Genomic DNA, 15,760 nt, shown 5'->3' on the forward strand with positions numbered 1-15,760 from the left:
TTCCCCCCGCAGGAATACTCTTCCACTCCATCTCCAAAGCTCCTTCCCCTAGCTTTTCTATATAGCTGCCCCTCTGTGTCCTTCAGGACTCAGTTCAAATGTCACCTTCTCAGAGATGCCTTCCGCCTCTTCCAAAGTCCCACACACCGACTAGTCACTCTTTATCTCGATGCTCTGTTTTAGTTTCTTCAGCACTCTGACCATCTTGGGAAATATTCTTGTCTTTGCACCTATAGTCTGTCTCTCTCACTAGAATGTGTGTTCCGCGGAAGCAGGACCTTTGTCTGCCTTGAGACAAGTCACTGTAACCCCCAGGCCTGACCCAAAACGAGGTGAGAGAAAGAAAAAAAGGCAGGGATGGACTGCTTGTGGTCTGAGACCCCTCGGAAACCTGGTCCATCACCCTGAAAGGCAACCTGCTCAGCCATTCAAGAGTAACATCTGGCACAGTATTAGCAGAGGAAAAGTACTATATCCCTGTCCACCAAATAAATGAACAAAAGAACATTCCTCGTAGAGTCCGAGATTCAGAACAGATCCCTCCCTCGCTCTGGACCCTGCCCTGAGATCTTGAAGCCCCCAGATGCAAGAATTTTCTTAAAACCTAAAACATGGAGCCATTCCCAAGCTTCTAGTCAATTGGAATCCCTCCGACAGCTCTGATTCCCTCGCCCTGCTGCACAAGTACGGACAGGATTGGAGGTCAAAACAGACTTCCCCTTTATCCATGTTAAATCATACCCCCTAGATTTGGTCCCCGAATACAGCCTCCAGGGCGGTAAGGGTCCCAATTCTGACATCTCGCCTGTCGGAATGGTGCCCAGATTCCTGCCATCAGCAATGTCACCAGCATGCTATCCACATACTCCCTGATCAAGCCACTCATAAACACACTGAGCAGTACTCAGCCAATGGCAGCCCACTCATTAACCTCCCCCTAGTCGTGCCATCTCCCAGCCCACATTCCTCTGTGTCACCTGCAAGGCTCTGCTGGGAATAAAAGAACCATTTGTTGCTGAAACTCACAACTCCTGCTCCGATACCCACAATCTACTTTCTAGTCTGGAAACTAATCTGAAAAGCAAATAAGCTTTCCCAGCAGGGTGGATTCTCAGGGCATTCACTGCTGATGATCACCCACCTCTTCCTTTTCTAAGTCCCCCCCAAACCATTTCTTTAATAACAGACTCTCAAACATAACCAGAACTGATGCTAAGTTCACTTATTTATGGTCTATGGACTACTTCCTCTTTGTAAAGACAGAAATTACCTTCCCTATCTCCCGCCTCTGGGCATATGCCTTATTCTCTGAAAAGCGGTGTGCGCAGTGGCTGTGAGCACTACCCCTTACTAGCTGTTATTTAACCCCTGTACCTCGGTTTTGTCAGCTGAAAAATGGGAGGAACAGTAGTCCCTAGATCAGAGCATTGTTTTGAAGATTAAATTAATTTTCCTGAAAAACATTTACAATATGACACATAATGAGCACTCAAAAATAAAAATATTAATATTCTATCACAATGGAGTTATGGCAACCTCCTCTTCAAGCACCCTGGGATGTAGCCTTCCAGGTATGAAAACTGAAGTTATTTCAAATGACTCCATCCTCTCTTATGATGGCTTCCCTCATCCACAGACTCAACTCTGCTTCTGTGATTCTGAAGAGCATCTCTGTTCTTTGGTTCAGAAACAGAGCAGCTTCGTTAGTCCCAGGCCACCTGAGAGGGCAAGAGGTCTCACCCTCCTCTTCTGTCCCTTGCTCTGATTTTGGGCAGCTACGCCTCAGTCTTGGGGCTAGCCTCCCTACCAGTCTTCCTACAGGTTCTGAGCATTACGTTCATTTCTCATCCGTTCGGTGCCTGTTTAATGAGCTCCTTCTCTGGGTTAGAATCTCAGGATATAAAAGAGAACAAGATAGAAATGCCCTGCCATCATAGAGCTTACATCTCAGGGGCAGGGGTGGGGTACGGACAAATAAGATATTGTCTGTTAAGGTGAGAGCTTCGAAGAAAAGGAAAAAAAGATGAGAGAGAAGCTACTTTATGTCAGATGACATTTAGCTTGCAGTAGGCTTTGCATGTTGCCTGAAACTGAATCCCACCCTGTACTCTTCGTGTTCATGTGTGACTAGCATGGTCCCAGGGCAGCCGCAATGGCCTCTTTCTTTTTCCGTGCATGCATTTCCAACTGTACACTCAAAATTTTATTCTTGCACACTTCCTAATACTCTTACCTTAAGCTTGAGGGACTTTCCTGTCTTTTTACATTACTTGAAATCCACTTTCTGGAATCCAGAGAATGTGTCTGACCACCCATTCCCTGAATACCAAGAGTTCCCAGGTGGCCTGAGTCACCTTTCCCAGGTTTCCTGTCACTTCCACATCATCGTCTAATTATTTCCTTCTCTTTGGACAGAACTCGATCCAGAGCATCCATCTACCTCACTGCTTCCTGTACCTTCTGAAATCATCAATGAGATAAGAGGGAGCAGACGCACTATTCTTAGCTAAATAGGATTCCAGGCAAATGTATGAGGAGGTGGAGGTTCTCATCACTTCTAAACCTTATTCCTGGTACCAGTTGGGGAGCTTCAGTGAGATCATTATCCCTGCTCTCCTCTTGTCCATGTGTATCCCCCCAGATAACATCATTCCTACTCCTCTTCCCTTTAACCACCCCTGGGAGAAAAGGCTTGTTCATTCTTGAATTCAAGAGTCCTGCTCATTTAGAAGCCAGTGCAAAGAGATTTTGATGGGAAAGTGGGAAGAAAGGTCCAGAATCAGGTCTAACAGAAGCCTTGGGAATGGTTGTGGCAGCAGCAGGGCCAAAGAGGATGCCTCTGTTGACACTGGTAATGCTGGTCATAACTGTCCACAGTGTGGGTGAAGAATGGGTGGGAGCCTAGGCAAGAATCTGAGTCAAGAAAAGCTCTCATATTCCAGCCCCTCACCCAGACTCAGGGTCCCAGGTGGATTCTCTGGCACGGGAAAAGAGAGTCAAGGAAGGCAGAACTGCCTCTACCCAGGTCAAAGCAGGGGCTGCCCAGCAAATTTTCCAGCCACCCTCCCTCTTAAAGAGAAACCAGCTGATCTCCAGGCTTTGAAAATCTCAGCAGGCATCATTTCACTTGAGAATCATTATCTTCCTGATAGAAGGCAGAGAAAATATGATCATATCCATTTTACAGAGAGGAATTGGAGGCAGTGAGCTACCTCAGATGGTGCATTCATTCTAGGCTGGACAAACTCTTTACAGGACCCTGGGAGGCCTCTCCACCACTGAGAGCAAGGATTCCCCACTGTGGGTTTATGAACCAGTGTGGCTACATAAGTACCACTTGAGGAGGCCTAGACCCCAGCCAAAGAATGTAAGGGCTGTGGGTCCCTTTACCTGGAGGGAGACTCAAGGTCAGCACGGCTGAGGATGCGATGCTGCTGCGGGCTGTAGAGCCACTGGAAGGCTGTCAGCGTCCTCTCCTCGATTCGGAAACGCCCTTCCTGCACATACCTGAGGGCAGGACAAGAGAGAGTGAGGTAGGGCTCTGCAGAGCAATTTGGGGGAGTTGGCCCTGCTTACTGGAAAATAAGATAGATCAGGGATCCCTACCCCCAAACATCTCCCCTGCTCATCTTCCCGAAAGCCCTGTTTCCAGAGGGTCACAATTAAAATTCCCTGAAGAGGAGACAGCTACAGGGAACAGGTTCCAACTCAATAGCCGGAAAAACTTTCCAAAAGTTAGTTGTCTGAAGTTGAAAGGTGCCACTTAGAAGGGGTGAGTTTTCTGTTACTGGAGATATACAAACAGAGGGTGGGCAGGGGATTTAAGCATCAGACAATGGTCCATTCTCTAAGCCCCTCACAATACTGAGACACTGGACTTCTTGGTTTCACAGCAGGAGAACAGCTGCTCTGGAGAGAGGGCCATAAAAATAATTATTCAGGTGGGGAAAAGGGGGAACCGTTGAATGGAGGCACAAGAGAGTGACTTTTTAATAACATATCTTTTCATGCAACAGAGGTATTACCTATTCCAAATGCTTAGTGTGTGTGTGTGTGTGTGTGTGTGTGAGAGAGAGAGAGAGAGAGAGAGAGAGAGAGAGAGAGACAGAGAGACAGAGAGAGACAGAGACAGAGATAGACAGAGAGAAAGGGAGAGAGGGAGGAAGGGAGGGAAGAAGGAAGGAAGGAAGGAAGGAAGGAAGGAAGGAAGGAAGGAAGGAAGGAAGGAAGGAAAGAAGGAAGGAAGGAAGGAAAGAAGGAAGGAAAAGAAAGAATTACAAACCGCATAAAGTGCTATTTAAAAAAATGGTGCAGCTGCTCCGACACTGTTTCATGGGGCTCAGGCTATTTGCTGGGGAAGGGGATTTCCCAGAAGGTGGGGTTGCTGGAGAACACAGGGTTTTCATTGCTCCTGTGGCTTCCCATATGAGAGCATCTGGCCCCCACCTGTCTCCCTTCACTCTCCTCAACATGATCCAATGGTCATTTGGAGAAGATCATCTGGACTGCTGGGTGGAAAAGAGCAAGACAGCCAGGTTAGATGCTGTCACAGGGGTACAGGTGGGACAGCGGTGGCTTATAAAGGAAGATAGTCCTGGAGATGGAGTGAAATGGGAGCACTCTCAAGTAAGCTAAGGAGGTAGTGCTGGCTGGGCCTGGTGATGAGTTGGACATGCGTGAGGACGAGACAGGCAGCAAAAACTGTTCCCGAGTTCCTGGTTTTCGCAGGCGGCTGGCTGCAGTGCCATTCATGCTGGACAAGAAAAGGCTTGGGAGGAAAGATCCTGACTATATTTTGGGACGTGATCCTCCTCTGTAACCTGCTTCCTGCCCCAAGAGGATACCCCTCCTGTAAAACCTGACTCAAAATGTGGCTCCTCCAGGAAGCCCATCCTGATTAATCCCATCCTATTCTGATGACAAGTTTCCATGCCTTTCCCCATCCTTAGGCTCCTCAGGACTCAACCCTGAATGACATGCCATTTCTATGGGATTCGTTGATAATACCAATTGCCTCCAAAGAGGGGGAACTGAGTGGCCAAGCAACACCATACCTGCTTTAGCACTTTTTGAATTTGAATCATGTGAGTACACTATGTTTTCAAAAAGTCAATATCTTTTTTTTTAATTTGAGAACTCTGGTGATCATGAAGTCTTAGGTCATTAGGACCCCAAAAAAAACCCCAAGAAGTCACTCATCAGTCCAACAACTTTACTTTACAGATGAGGACATGAGGCAGTGGCAACAGGGCTGGCCAAGGCAAGCAAGAGACAAGACCTGATAGTGGTATCCCCTCACTCCCAGTCTGGTAGACCACAAATAGGGCTGTACTTGACCCCATCAGGTGCACACAGCTCCCAGAGAAGAATAGGCCTACTCAGGAACTGTGCCCGCCCAAATCCTCTTCTCACCCACCACTCACCCCTGCCAACAGCAGAATACAAACAATGTCAGCCACAAACACCATCTCCACCTCCTTGCCCTAGCCAAAACCCAGCCACCCCTCCCCGCCCCCTTCTCCCAGAGGCAGGTGGAAGGGACCGTCCTGCAGGCACTCTTTGCAGGCACTCTGACCTGGATTCCACTTACCAGATGTAGATGAGTGATTTTCCACTGTGAGTCCTAGATTCCTCATATGTCAAATGGGAGTAATAATGCCCACTTTGAAGGGTTGTTGCAAGGATTAAATGAGATAATGCAAAGGAAGCTCTTGCCACATAGCCATTGCCTTCCCTCCCCCACCATCCTCATGGGCCCTCACCAGCCACAGCTTTACGTGCTTCATCAATGACAGACAAACCCACTGTCTACATTCTCTCCTCTAAGCCTCACATCAAACCCCTCGAAACTGGTGAATCTCATGTTAGAGATGAGGAAAAAGAGGCTCAGGAGAGGGAAGTGAATTTGTCCATGTTTACTCACATACAAAGCAGCAGAGACTGGCCTTCCTTGCACCTTCAGCCCATGGTACCCAGTTTCCTCCTAACCAGTCCACTCCACACACACCCATCCTCTCCCTCCTCCGTACCTAGCCTCCACTTCCCAACACAGACCTTGTGAGCTCCTCCCCCACCCCAGAGGTCAGTGTCTTCCTACTGCATATCAAACATCATCGAACTGCTCCCCTTAGACATCTAACCCTTCCCCACTTTGTTCCCTTCCAGCCTTTCCCACCATTACATGCCACAGTCATCCACATTCACCCGTACAGATTCCCGCTTCCCTGACTGTCTGTCCTTCTCCAAATGTGCCCTGCCTTTTCTTATCTCAGAGTCTTTGCTCAGGCTCTCCTCTGACCTGAACTGCCCTCCCTCCATCTCTACCCCAGACCTGCCCACCCTGCCCCCAACTGCTCAAACCACACAGCCTCTAAGAATCTGTCCCCAACCCCCATCCAGAATCCAAGCCGGCTCCAAGGTTTCCCAGGATGCTTTGCTTAACCTTGATCACAATGTTGCTTTCTGCCTGCCTGTACGTTAGTTATTTGAGTGCCTGTCTCCCCACTAAAGTGTAAGACTGTCTGATCATCTCTGAAAACCCTGCAACATCTTCACACAGCTCTCTCACACAACTGAGCCAGTCTGCCATAAAAATCACGACAGCAACAGTGATTGTTGATTCATTACATCCTTGGGAAGCTCTGACATAGATTATCTCCATTAATAAATCCAATTTAACTTAGGAAGTATATTTGCTGAATTGGACCACGCTGAATATAAGGAAAAACACAACACCACCCATGCCTAAATATCTCACTTATTATCCTACCATGTTCCTGAAATTCTGTTAACCAGTACACCGAATACTGCAGAGGGTCAGCCCTGTAAACCACTATCAGCCATCAAAACTTTAGTAAGAATCAGCTTCTCAGATTCTCCCTGAGAGAGGAGTCAAGAGACCTGGGCACTGTCTGCAGGGAATGAGAAGAGAAAAGGAAGGGGAGGAGCTACTCATAGAAACCAGGCCCCAGGTTGTGGGGGTGGGTGGCACCTCCAGGAGGATGCAACCCATTCCCAGAGAGAGAATGGTCTGGCACTTTACAGAGTCCAAAGGAAGAGGCTGTATTTTTCCTGTTGAACACTGGGGTAGATCAGGCAGGCACTGAAACCTGAACCTTGAAAACATTATGCTATGTGAGAGAAGCCAGTCACAAAAGACCACATACTGTATGATCCCATTTCTATGAAATGTCCAGAATTGGCAAATCTGTAGAGACAGAAAGTGGATTAGGGGTTGCTTAAGACTGGAAGAGCGGGGGTTGGGAGGTGATGGAGGAGGAGGACTGCTAAAGGTTATGGGCTTTGTTCTGAGGACGATGAAAATATTCTCTAAAATTGATTATGGTGATAATAGCACAATTCAGTGGCTATACTAAAAACCACTGAATTTTACATTTTAAATGAGTAAGTTATATGGAATGTGAATCCTATTTCAATAAAGCTGTTACAAAAAAAATAAGTAAATATCTATGAGTGCATACCGATATAAATAAATAATTGAATAAATACATTGGAAAAATGAGGGAAAATAGACAAATCTCCCATGCAGAAGAATTCCAAACCATATTATGTAAATACTCTGCTCTCGAGAAGGTAGATCACAGCTCCACTCTACTTAAATGTGGGTTTCACATAGTAACTTCCTTCCAAAGAGTATGGAAAGGGGAGAGGGAATGGTAACTTTGCAGTGGAGAAGCCTGACAAACACTACCTCAGCCAAGTGATCAAGGTCAACGTCAATAGTGAAAACCATGTTGATAGTATGTACCCTTGACATGCTGTGATGAAAATGGCACTCCCTGAAACTAATATAAAATAACGTTGAATGTCAACTGTAATTAAAAATAAATTTTTAAAAAGAAAGAAAGTAACTAAGTGGCACTTTATCCCTGTGGTCCTCCTTCCCAAGACTCATAACCCCAATCTAATCATGAGAAAAACATTAGACAAATCCCAGTTGAGGGACATTCTACAAAATATGACCAGTACTCCTCAAAACTGTCAAAGTCATCAAAAATAAGGAAAATCCAAGAAACCGTCACAACTAAAAGGAGCCTAAGGAGGCATGACAACTAAATGTAATATGGCATCCAGATGGGACCCTAGTACAATAACAACAAAAAGGACATTAGGGAAAAACTAAGAAAATACGAGAAACCTGCCAACTTTAGTTAATAATAACATATCAATTTTGGTTCACTAATGTAACAAAAGTACCATACAAATGAAAGATGCTAATAATAGGGGAAGCTGGGGGTGGGGTGTATGGGAACACTCTGTATTATCTTCTCAATTTTCCTGTAAATCTAAAACTACTCTAAAATATAAATCTACTAAAAAGCAAAGAAGACTAATTTCCATGAAAAACAAAGATTTTACAGATCAATATGAAAAAATTGTAAGGAGCAAACCAACAGGGGAGAAAACAAACAAGGAAATTAATGAGTAGTTTACAAAAGTAGAAACACAAATGACCAATAAACATGAAAAAAATGCTACTTTCCTTTAAGTAAAGAAATGAAAATTAAAACAACAACAAGAAACTATTTCACTGGCGAGACTGGCCATGATTTAAAAGTTTGTTAATTCCCAATGTGCAAAAACTTGTGGGGACAGGGGCACCTCACACTGGAGATAGTATAAAAGGGTACAATTTCTTTGGAGGTCAGGTTGGTGGCATCTTTTACAATACGCACTTGCTTTTACTCTGCAATTTCACTTTGAAGACTATATCCAACCATTATCTCTGCATGTTTGCATGTAATGATGTTCATTGCAGCAATATTTGTAATGTCAAAATATTCAAAATACCCTAAAGAGGCTAGGTGAAGAAATTATGAAATAGTCTGCAGCCTGTAGAAAGAACACTGCCAGAGCACACTGCACTGCATTTCAACCACTCGCACAGCCTTGGCCTCTAGCTTCAGTCAGCTCCCACTCCCAGACTCAAAGGTTCGCCATCAGGAAGTGGGCCGGGCACAGCACAGGCCCTTAGATGTAGTAGGAATGCTGAAAAGCCATACATATTTAATAACTTAAGCTGATAAACCCAATCAAGTTCCCATTTAATTTTTGGTCCTTTATGGAGAGTTTGGAGGACAGTCTGAAGGAAGAAGGCCATTCTGGAAGGGTAAGTGGACATGAGTTGGTTTTTTTACCCATTTCCCATTTGCCCTGAGAATATTTACCAACGGCGCTTACAGCTGCAGTGTTTACCCCAAGATAACTCGCAGATTGCAGTCCTAACTTTACCCTCAAAGTTTGCCATGATATATCTCACTTTTGTTATTTTCACATCACTCTAGTATATCGATAGTCTTTAGAAACAAATGACATCATTCTATTTATAGCATTCTGTTTTTAGTAGAGATACTTCTATTTACAAAACAGTAATTCTCCATCACCAAAAATGTCAAATCCTAGAAAACATAGCATTGCTACGCATGACGTTAAATTAATGCTGGCAGGGAGCTGCACTTTTTTTCTAAATGGGAAAAGGGTTTAAAAATGTATCCATCATTATAACATCATACAGAGTATTTTCACTGCCCTAGAAATCTTCTGCCTATTCACTCCTCTCTCTCTCTCTCTCTCTCTCTCTCTCTCTCTCTCTCTCTCTCTCTCTCTCTCTCACACACACACACACACACACACACACACACACCCTAGAAACTACTGGTCTTTTTATTGTCAACTTAATTTTGCCTTTTCCCGAACATCATGTAGTTGGAATCATACAGTATGTAGCCTTTTCAGAATGGCTTCTTTAACTTATTGATATGCATTTAAGTTTTCTCTAAGTCTTTTCATAGCTTCATAACTCATTTCTTCATAGCACTGAATGATATTCCATTGTCTGGATATAGCAGTTCACTTGTCCATTCCCCTACCGAAGGACACCCTGGCTGCTTCCAAGTTTTGGCAACTATGAACAAAGATGCTATGAACACCTGTGTGCAGGTTTTGTGTGTATATAAATTTTTGACTCCTTTGGGTAAATGCTGACGAGTGTAACTGCTGGATCATATGGCAAGAGTATGTTTACTTTTGTAAGGAACCACTAAACTGTCTTTCAAAGTGACTGTACCATTTTCCATTCTCATAATGTATGAGAATTCCTGTTGCTCCACATTTTTGCCAGCGTTTGATGTCATCAGTGTTCCAGAACCTAGCTATTCTAACAGGTGTGTGTAGTGAGTGGTATTTCATTGTCGTTTTAAACCACTTTCTTTGAAAGCATACATTTCAACAGATTATTGATATAGTTTTTTAAAAATCCCAATTCTCCCACAAATTCAAACGTAGTAATTTGCTGCACTTAAACCTAAACAAAGGTTCTGCCTTGGTTTTTCCCTTTTTAAAAGCAAGCGAAGCATCTTTTTTTTATGAGAGAACCACTAAAGTCTTGCTCCATATTCAATAGCTATTTAGGTGTACCCATGCTCTTACATATTGTGAATATATAAAGAGGTTAGCCAACCTGAACAGCTAAAAACTTTTATGACCAAGGAGCTTAACAGCTATGCAAATGTATTCATTTCCTGTGGAACTGGCATGACCTATACCAACAGCTAAGGGTACGAATCTAGTGATATGTTATTTTTTTTCTAATTAATCACTTGAATCCTCCCATCCCCTTAAACTCTTTTATTATAAAGTTTCATATCTTGCTTTTGAATTTTCCAAAAGCCCAGAACCTTACTTAGCCCTGCTTCTGAAATACTGATGCTGAGAAAACTGGTCAAAAGCCATCTACTGCCCTTGCCTCTCTGCACCACAAGGCGCCGCTGTTGAACCCCAGTCCTGCACAGCCCCAAGGACATGGAAACCGCTTTGGGGAGGTCCTTGCTCTTCTGTATCTGCTATTTCCGCAGTGAGGTCCCACACTTGGGTTCCAGAGTTGGCTCTCTTAGTTCATGTTAGACATTATTCCTCCAAATGAGATCCGAAGCGGCATCCACAAGCTTTCAAGTATTGAGCTTCAATCATTCACCACCTAAGACTCTCATGTTTTCCTTGGTAAGCATTGTAAACCGATGTTTGTGTCCCAGTCTCTGCTCCCCTCCAAATCATAATTTGAAGCCCTAACCCTCCATATGACTGTATTTGGAGACAGGGCCTTTGTAGAAGTAACTAAGGTTAGGTAGGACCCTAATCCAATAGGATTAGTGTCCTTATAGGAAGAGACATCAGAGAGCTTGTGTGCTCTCTCTTCATCATGCGAGGACACAGTGAGAAGGTGACTGTCTGCAAGGCAGGAAGAGGGCTCCCACCAGAACCCAGCCATGCTGGAACCATGATCTTGAACTTCCAGCCTTCAGAACTGTGAGAAAATAAATTTCTGTTGTTTAAGCCACCCAGTCTGTGGTATTTTTTTAATTTTATTTATAAGAGCACTTCTAATGTTTAGCAAATTAATATTTAACCTGTTATGTGGAAATATTTTTATCCAGTTTCTAGTTTGCCTTTTAACTTTATTGTGGGTTTGCATGACTTGTTTTTGTTGCCCAATAATTCACCTTCATCACTCTCTCTCCCACTCAAAGCCCTCAGCTCCATGGGTTGGCACATAACCCAGCCTGACCAATCTAAGCAGTCCATCCTCCTGACCGCAGTGATTGGCTCAGGGATGGCCAAGTGACCCAAATCAGACCAATGAGATGACATCTTGAAACTCTGGCTGGAACCAATGAAAAAGGACTGCTCTTCTTCCATAATGGTCACTAACTTGGAGTGCTGCCTGCAACTGATAGCCACCTCGCCTCCACAAGGAAATAAAAGTGGAACAGAGGAAAGCAGAGGGACAAAGAGAATAGAGCATTGTTTGGTGATATTATTTAAGCACCTCAATGTAGTCGTGCCTGAAACATGGAAAGTTCCTAGAGTTTTCAGTTCTGTGAGCTAATAAAGGCAGTTTGAGTTGGGCAAACTTAATCTGAAATCCTGGAACCAGGGGCCAAGGATGACCATATTGGGAGCATGCCATGGGGTTCAGAGGGTTTCTTGCCTTCAAGAGTGATTCCTGCCAAGCTGCCTTGCCACTTAAGTCACATTTTCAGGACCTCTTTGAAGCAATGGGCTTTAATCTGGTGATGAAAATGACCCAAAACCTAATTAGGGTAATAACAATGATTCATGCATCATTAGGTCTAGCCCAAGAACCAACCCAGACAGGCAGTGCCAGGACAGAGAGAGAGAGAGAGGGTCAGAGCAGAAATCCAAGCTCTGCCCCTTTAAAACTCTTTCTGTTTCCTCCTGTGTAAAGTCAGGCAAGGAATTAAACTAAGCAAACTGATCTGGAAAGTCCCGGGGTCCTCTGGTGAAGCCTCCTTTCCAGGTAGAGGGCACTAAGTAATTGCTGGCTCCTCACCAGCTCTTCAAACAGATTAACTCTACATTTATCTGATTTGTGTATTGGGGCTTCCTTTGAAGAATAGTTCCACCACTAAATAATAATTTTGAATGTTTGGAGTTTGATTCTCGAATTCCTCCCAGGGTGGGGGTGGGTGAGCAGGCTAGAAACCCCGTGATTCCTCCTGCTCTGACATGCTGAGATTTTCTGACAACATGAACTTGGATGTGTGGCCAGTCTTGGTGGGATAGTCCAGAAAATAAGAAGCAAAACAGAGGATCAGTTAAGCCACTGAGACCTGGCTTCAAACCCCTGAATCTGCCACTTGCTTGTGGAGTGACCTTGACTAACCACTTCCCTTTTCTGAGCCTTAGTTTCCATGTCTGTAAAATGGAAGGTACTAATACCTTCCTCTGAGTATCACTGTGAAGAGTAACTGAGTCAATGCCTGGATCCTGACTGTGTGGAGCAAGCAGGAAGTGTTCAGGAAGCCCAGGCAGCTATTATTGACGATAATATTATTGTCGTTATTTGTATTCAAACTGCAGAAAGTACTTGGTGAGATATGTCTGGAATGCTACTTCAGAGATGCCCCTGGCCCTGGCCCGGGTGGGATATGTGGGATGGGGAGATGGGGAGGGGTCCTAGTCAGACATTCGCCTTTGATTCTTGGAGTCCTCCCAGGGCAGACTTAATTCTAACCTCCCCTCCTCCACACACACACACACGCACACACAAGCAGAGGTGAGGTCACTGGCTAAAGCAGCCCTCAACATTCAGACACCCTGGACATGGGCCCAACCCAGGTGAATGAGCTGCGCTGCGTCTGAAACCCTCTCAGCCTGCAGTCCGGTAACCTGACACCGGAAAGCTCTGATTTCCCAGCCTAGGCAGGACTTTGGTGGGGGGTAGAGGCAACCACTCCCTACGCTGGCACCTCTAGCCTCCTTCAGGAAGCCCCCATCCCCAAATTGTCCACTTCCAGGGGTCCCTGCTCAGGTGGACGAGAGCATCTCCTGAACAGAGGAGCTGAGGGATGCGCCCTCTCCGGGCCCAAGTCCGTGGCCCGACCCTGCGCAGCAGAAGGAATGGTGAGGTAGGCAGGGGACCCCCATTGCACAACTAGTAAAGCAAGGTGGGGGGAAGCGAGAGGAGGGGAAGTCCTGCTGCAGAGCCTGTGGCAGGAGGACCAGGGTCCCTCCAAAGCCTGACGTCAGGGACCGTGTCCTGGGTCCCAGCGCCGATCTCCCTGGAGAGCTGCAAAAAACTCGCGCAGGAACGCGGGATGGTTGTGAAGAGGCAGTCCAGCGCCTCTCGGTAAATCTGGCCCCGCAGCCTCACCTGGAGAAGAAACTTTGAGCCAGGGCCCCTGCTCCTTTCCACGCCCAGCGCAGCCTTGGGGCTCAGGGCATCTGGGTTCGCACACGCCCCAGGCCCCCCAACCCTCGGTGCCCACTCACCAGCGCACAAGCTGCCAGCGCTTCTCACCCGGCGCCCGGCGGCCCGCCATGCCTTGTCCCGCCGGCCGCCCGCTCCCTGCCCGACGCGGGGCGCACGGCGGAGGCGGGTCCGACTGCAGCAGGTCAGTGCCGAGCGCGCGCTCGCCGTCGTGCGGTGCGGCGCGGGGCCTGGCGGGCCCAGGCGGTGCGGCCGGTGTCCCCCCAGTGCGGCGGCCCGCCCCGCCCCGCCCCTGGAGCCGGGTCCTCTGCCGCAGCCACAGAGACCGCAGCCTGGTTCCTCATCGCTTTCTTCCTTGGAAGAGCAGCGCAGAAGAGCCAAGTGTCTTGGGAGCACTGGGCCAGGAGTCAGGCTCTTCAAGTTCTACTGTGAGGGAAACCTAACATGCTGAGTGACTGGAGGCGGTCTACTTAATCCAAATGTGCCTTACTCTCTATGACAACTGTTCTGCCTACCCAGAAAGTTATGTATTAAAATGTTAAACGAATCTAAATGTCTAAGATAAAGACTGTTGTTTCCTACAAATTATTAAAATATTTTAAGGTGACAGTAATTAAAATAGGATATCATTGGCCTGGCATACTGCCCAATCCTACAACCAACTCCTCCTAAGCTTTCGACCTACTTCGACCCCAGGATCACGTCATTCCTGGAGTTCAGCAGAAACTGCCCTGCCCCACGGCATCATGGGAGCATGCATCTCAAGCCTGGTTTAAAAGAGCTTAATTTTAGAAATATTTATAAATATATTTGTCTGTACATTACGCAGTGCCTTCCCAATTCACCTGCCTATCATACCAGGGCAACGCACATTCTTTGCAGGAGGGAAACATGCAGAAAGGACAAAACCGACCCCGATGTGGAGATCCTGGGAACTTCCTCTTGGGGACTGTAGGCCATTCCCAGAAGCACTGGAAAAGAGGAATTCAAATGCTACTGACACTTGTCATTATATCCATAGGTGCCCTTCCCACTGTTCAATAAAAATAGAAACAACATAAATCCTAAGAATCCTCACCTCCGCTTTCCACTATGTCCCAACTAAAGAAGTGACATCCTGTAAAAGGCATCCTGTAAAAGTAAACCGGGAAGGAGATAAAGAGAAGGTAGTTTGGCAGTTTGCCTTTAACCTCTGAGTGTAGTGTCTAGCAAGAGGCTAGCAATTGCCTTTGAGTATCCTTTCACTAAATTTCCCCAACATAATTAACACTGAGACCAAGGAAACAGAATAGAAGGTCCAGAAAAATCCTTGAAGGTGTATATGTGTGTATGATATATATGTTAGTGAGGGAAATAATAATGGGACAATTATAAAAATGTTTTACCTTAGCATATTACAAAAATTCAATAAGCAAAACTAAAAGGCAAATGTCAAACTGGTTTTTTAAAATGCAAATGTCAAACTGGTTTTTTAAAATGCATCTATGTTCATGCAGCATTATTCACTATAGTTGAGGGGTGGAGCAACCCAAGTATCCATGGGCAGATAAATAAACAACATGTGGTATGTACATACTATGGAATATTATTCAGCCTTAAAAGGGAAAAAATTCTGACACATGCTACAACATAGTGAATCTCGAGGACATTATGCTAAAGGACATAAGTCAGACACAAAAAGACAATACTGTATGATTTCACTTATATGACATACCCAGTATAGTCAGATTTATAGAGACAGAAAGTAGAATAGTGGTTACCAGCATCTGAAAAAGGCGCAGAGGGGTAGAGAATGGGAAGTTATCATTTAATGATCACGGAGTTTCAGTTTTGCAAGATGAAAGGAATTCTGGAAATGGATAGTGGTGATGGCTGCTAAGCAATGTGAACACGTTTAATACTACTGAATTATACTCTTAAAAATAGTTAAAATAGTAAATTGTATGTATTTGTATTTTATTATAAAAATTCAAATACCGAAAGTTTTATTATAAAGGAATAAGAAATGAT

The 15,760-nt window shown here is 45.3% G+C and overlaps 1 protein-coding gene and 1 long non-coding RNA gene across 11 annotated transcripts in view; one reads left to right on the forward strand and one right to left on the reverse strand.

The window, feature by feature from the left end:
- RAP1GAP2 (RAP1 GTPase activating protein 2) overlaps nucleotides 1-14,000 on the reverse strand; it is a 195,371-nt gene extending 181,371 nt beyond the window's left edge. For 3 of the 9 annotated variants that reach the window (XM_036223725.1, XM_016138874.2, XM_016138875.2), the window contains exons 1-2: nucleotides 13,813-13,998; nucleotides 3,391-3,507 (exon numbers count right to left, since the gene is read on the reverse strand). In XM_036223725.1, coding sequence (XP_036079618.1) covers nucleotides 3,391-3,507; nucleotides 13,813-13,862 — 167 coding nt within the window. In that variant the 5' untranslated portion in view covers nucleotides 13,863-13,998. Of the gene's footprint in view, nucleotides 1-3,390; nucleotides 3,508-3,606; nucleotides 3,645-13,812 lie in introns of those variants that run through there. The other 6 variants (XR_001596195.2, XM_036223723.1, XM_036223726.1 and 3 more) reach the window with 5 other exon arrangements.
- On the forward strand, nucleotides 12,859-14,363 carry LOC118604018. Of its 2 annotated transcripts, none has more exons than XR_004951617.1 (2): nucleotides 12,859-13,158; nucleotides 13,338-14,363. It is a non-coding gene; the product is annotated as an uncharacterized LOC118604018 (long non-coding RNA). The 2 variants fall into 2 exon arrangements; XR_004951616.1 differs by having other exon boundaries at nucleotides 13,139-13,204.
- Nucleotides 14,364-15,760: the final 1,397 nt, after the last annotated feature.

Source organism: Rousettus aegyptiacus, unplaced genomic scaffold (genome assembly GCF_014176215.1).
Source record: "Rousettus aegyptiacus isolate mRouAeg1 unplaced genomic scaffold, mRouAeg1.p scaffold_m13_p_6, whole genome shotgun sequence".
Classification (NCBI taxonomy): domain Eukaryota; kingdom Metazoa; phylum Chordata; class Mammalia; order Chiroptera; family Pteropodidae; genus Rousettus; species Rousettus aegyptiacus.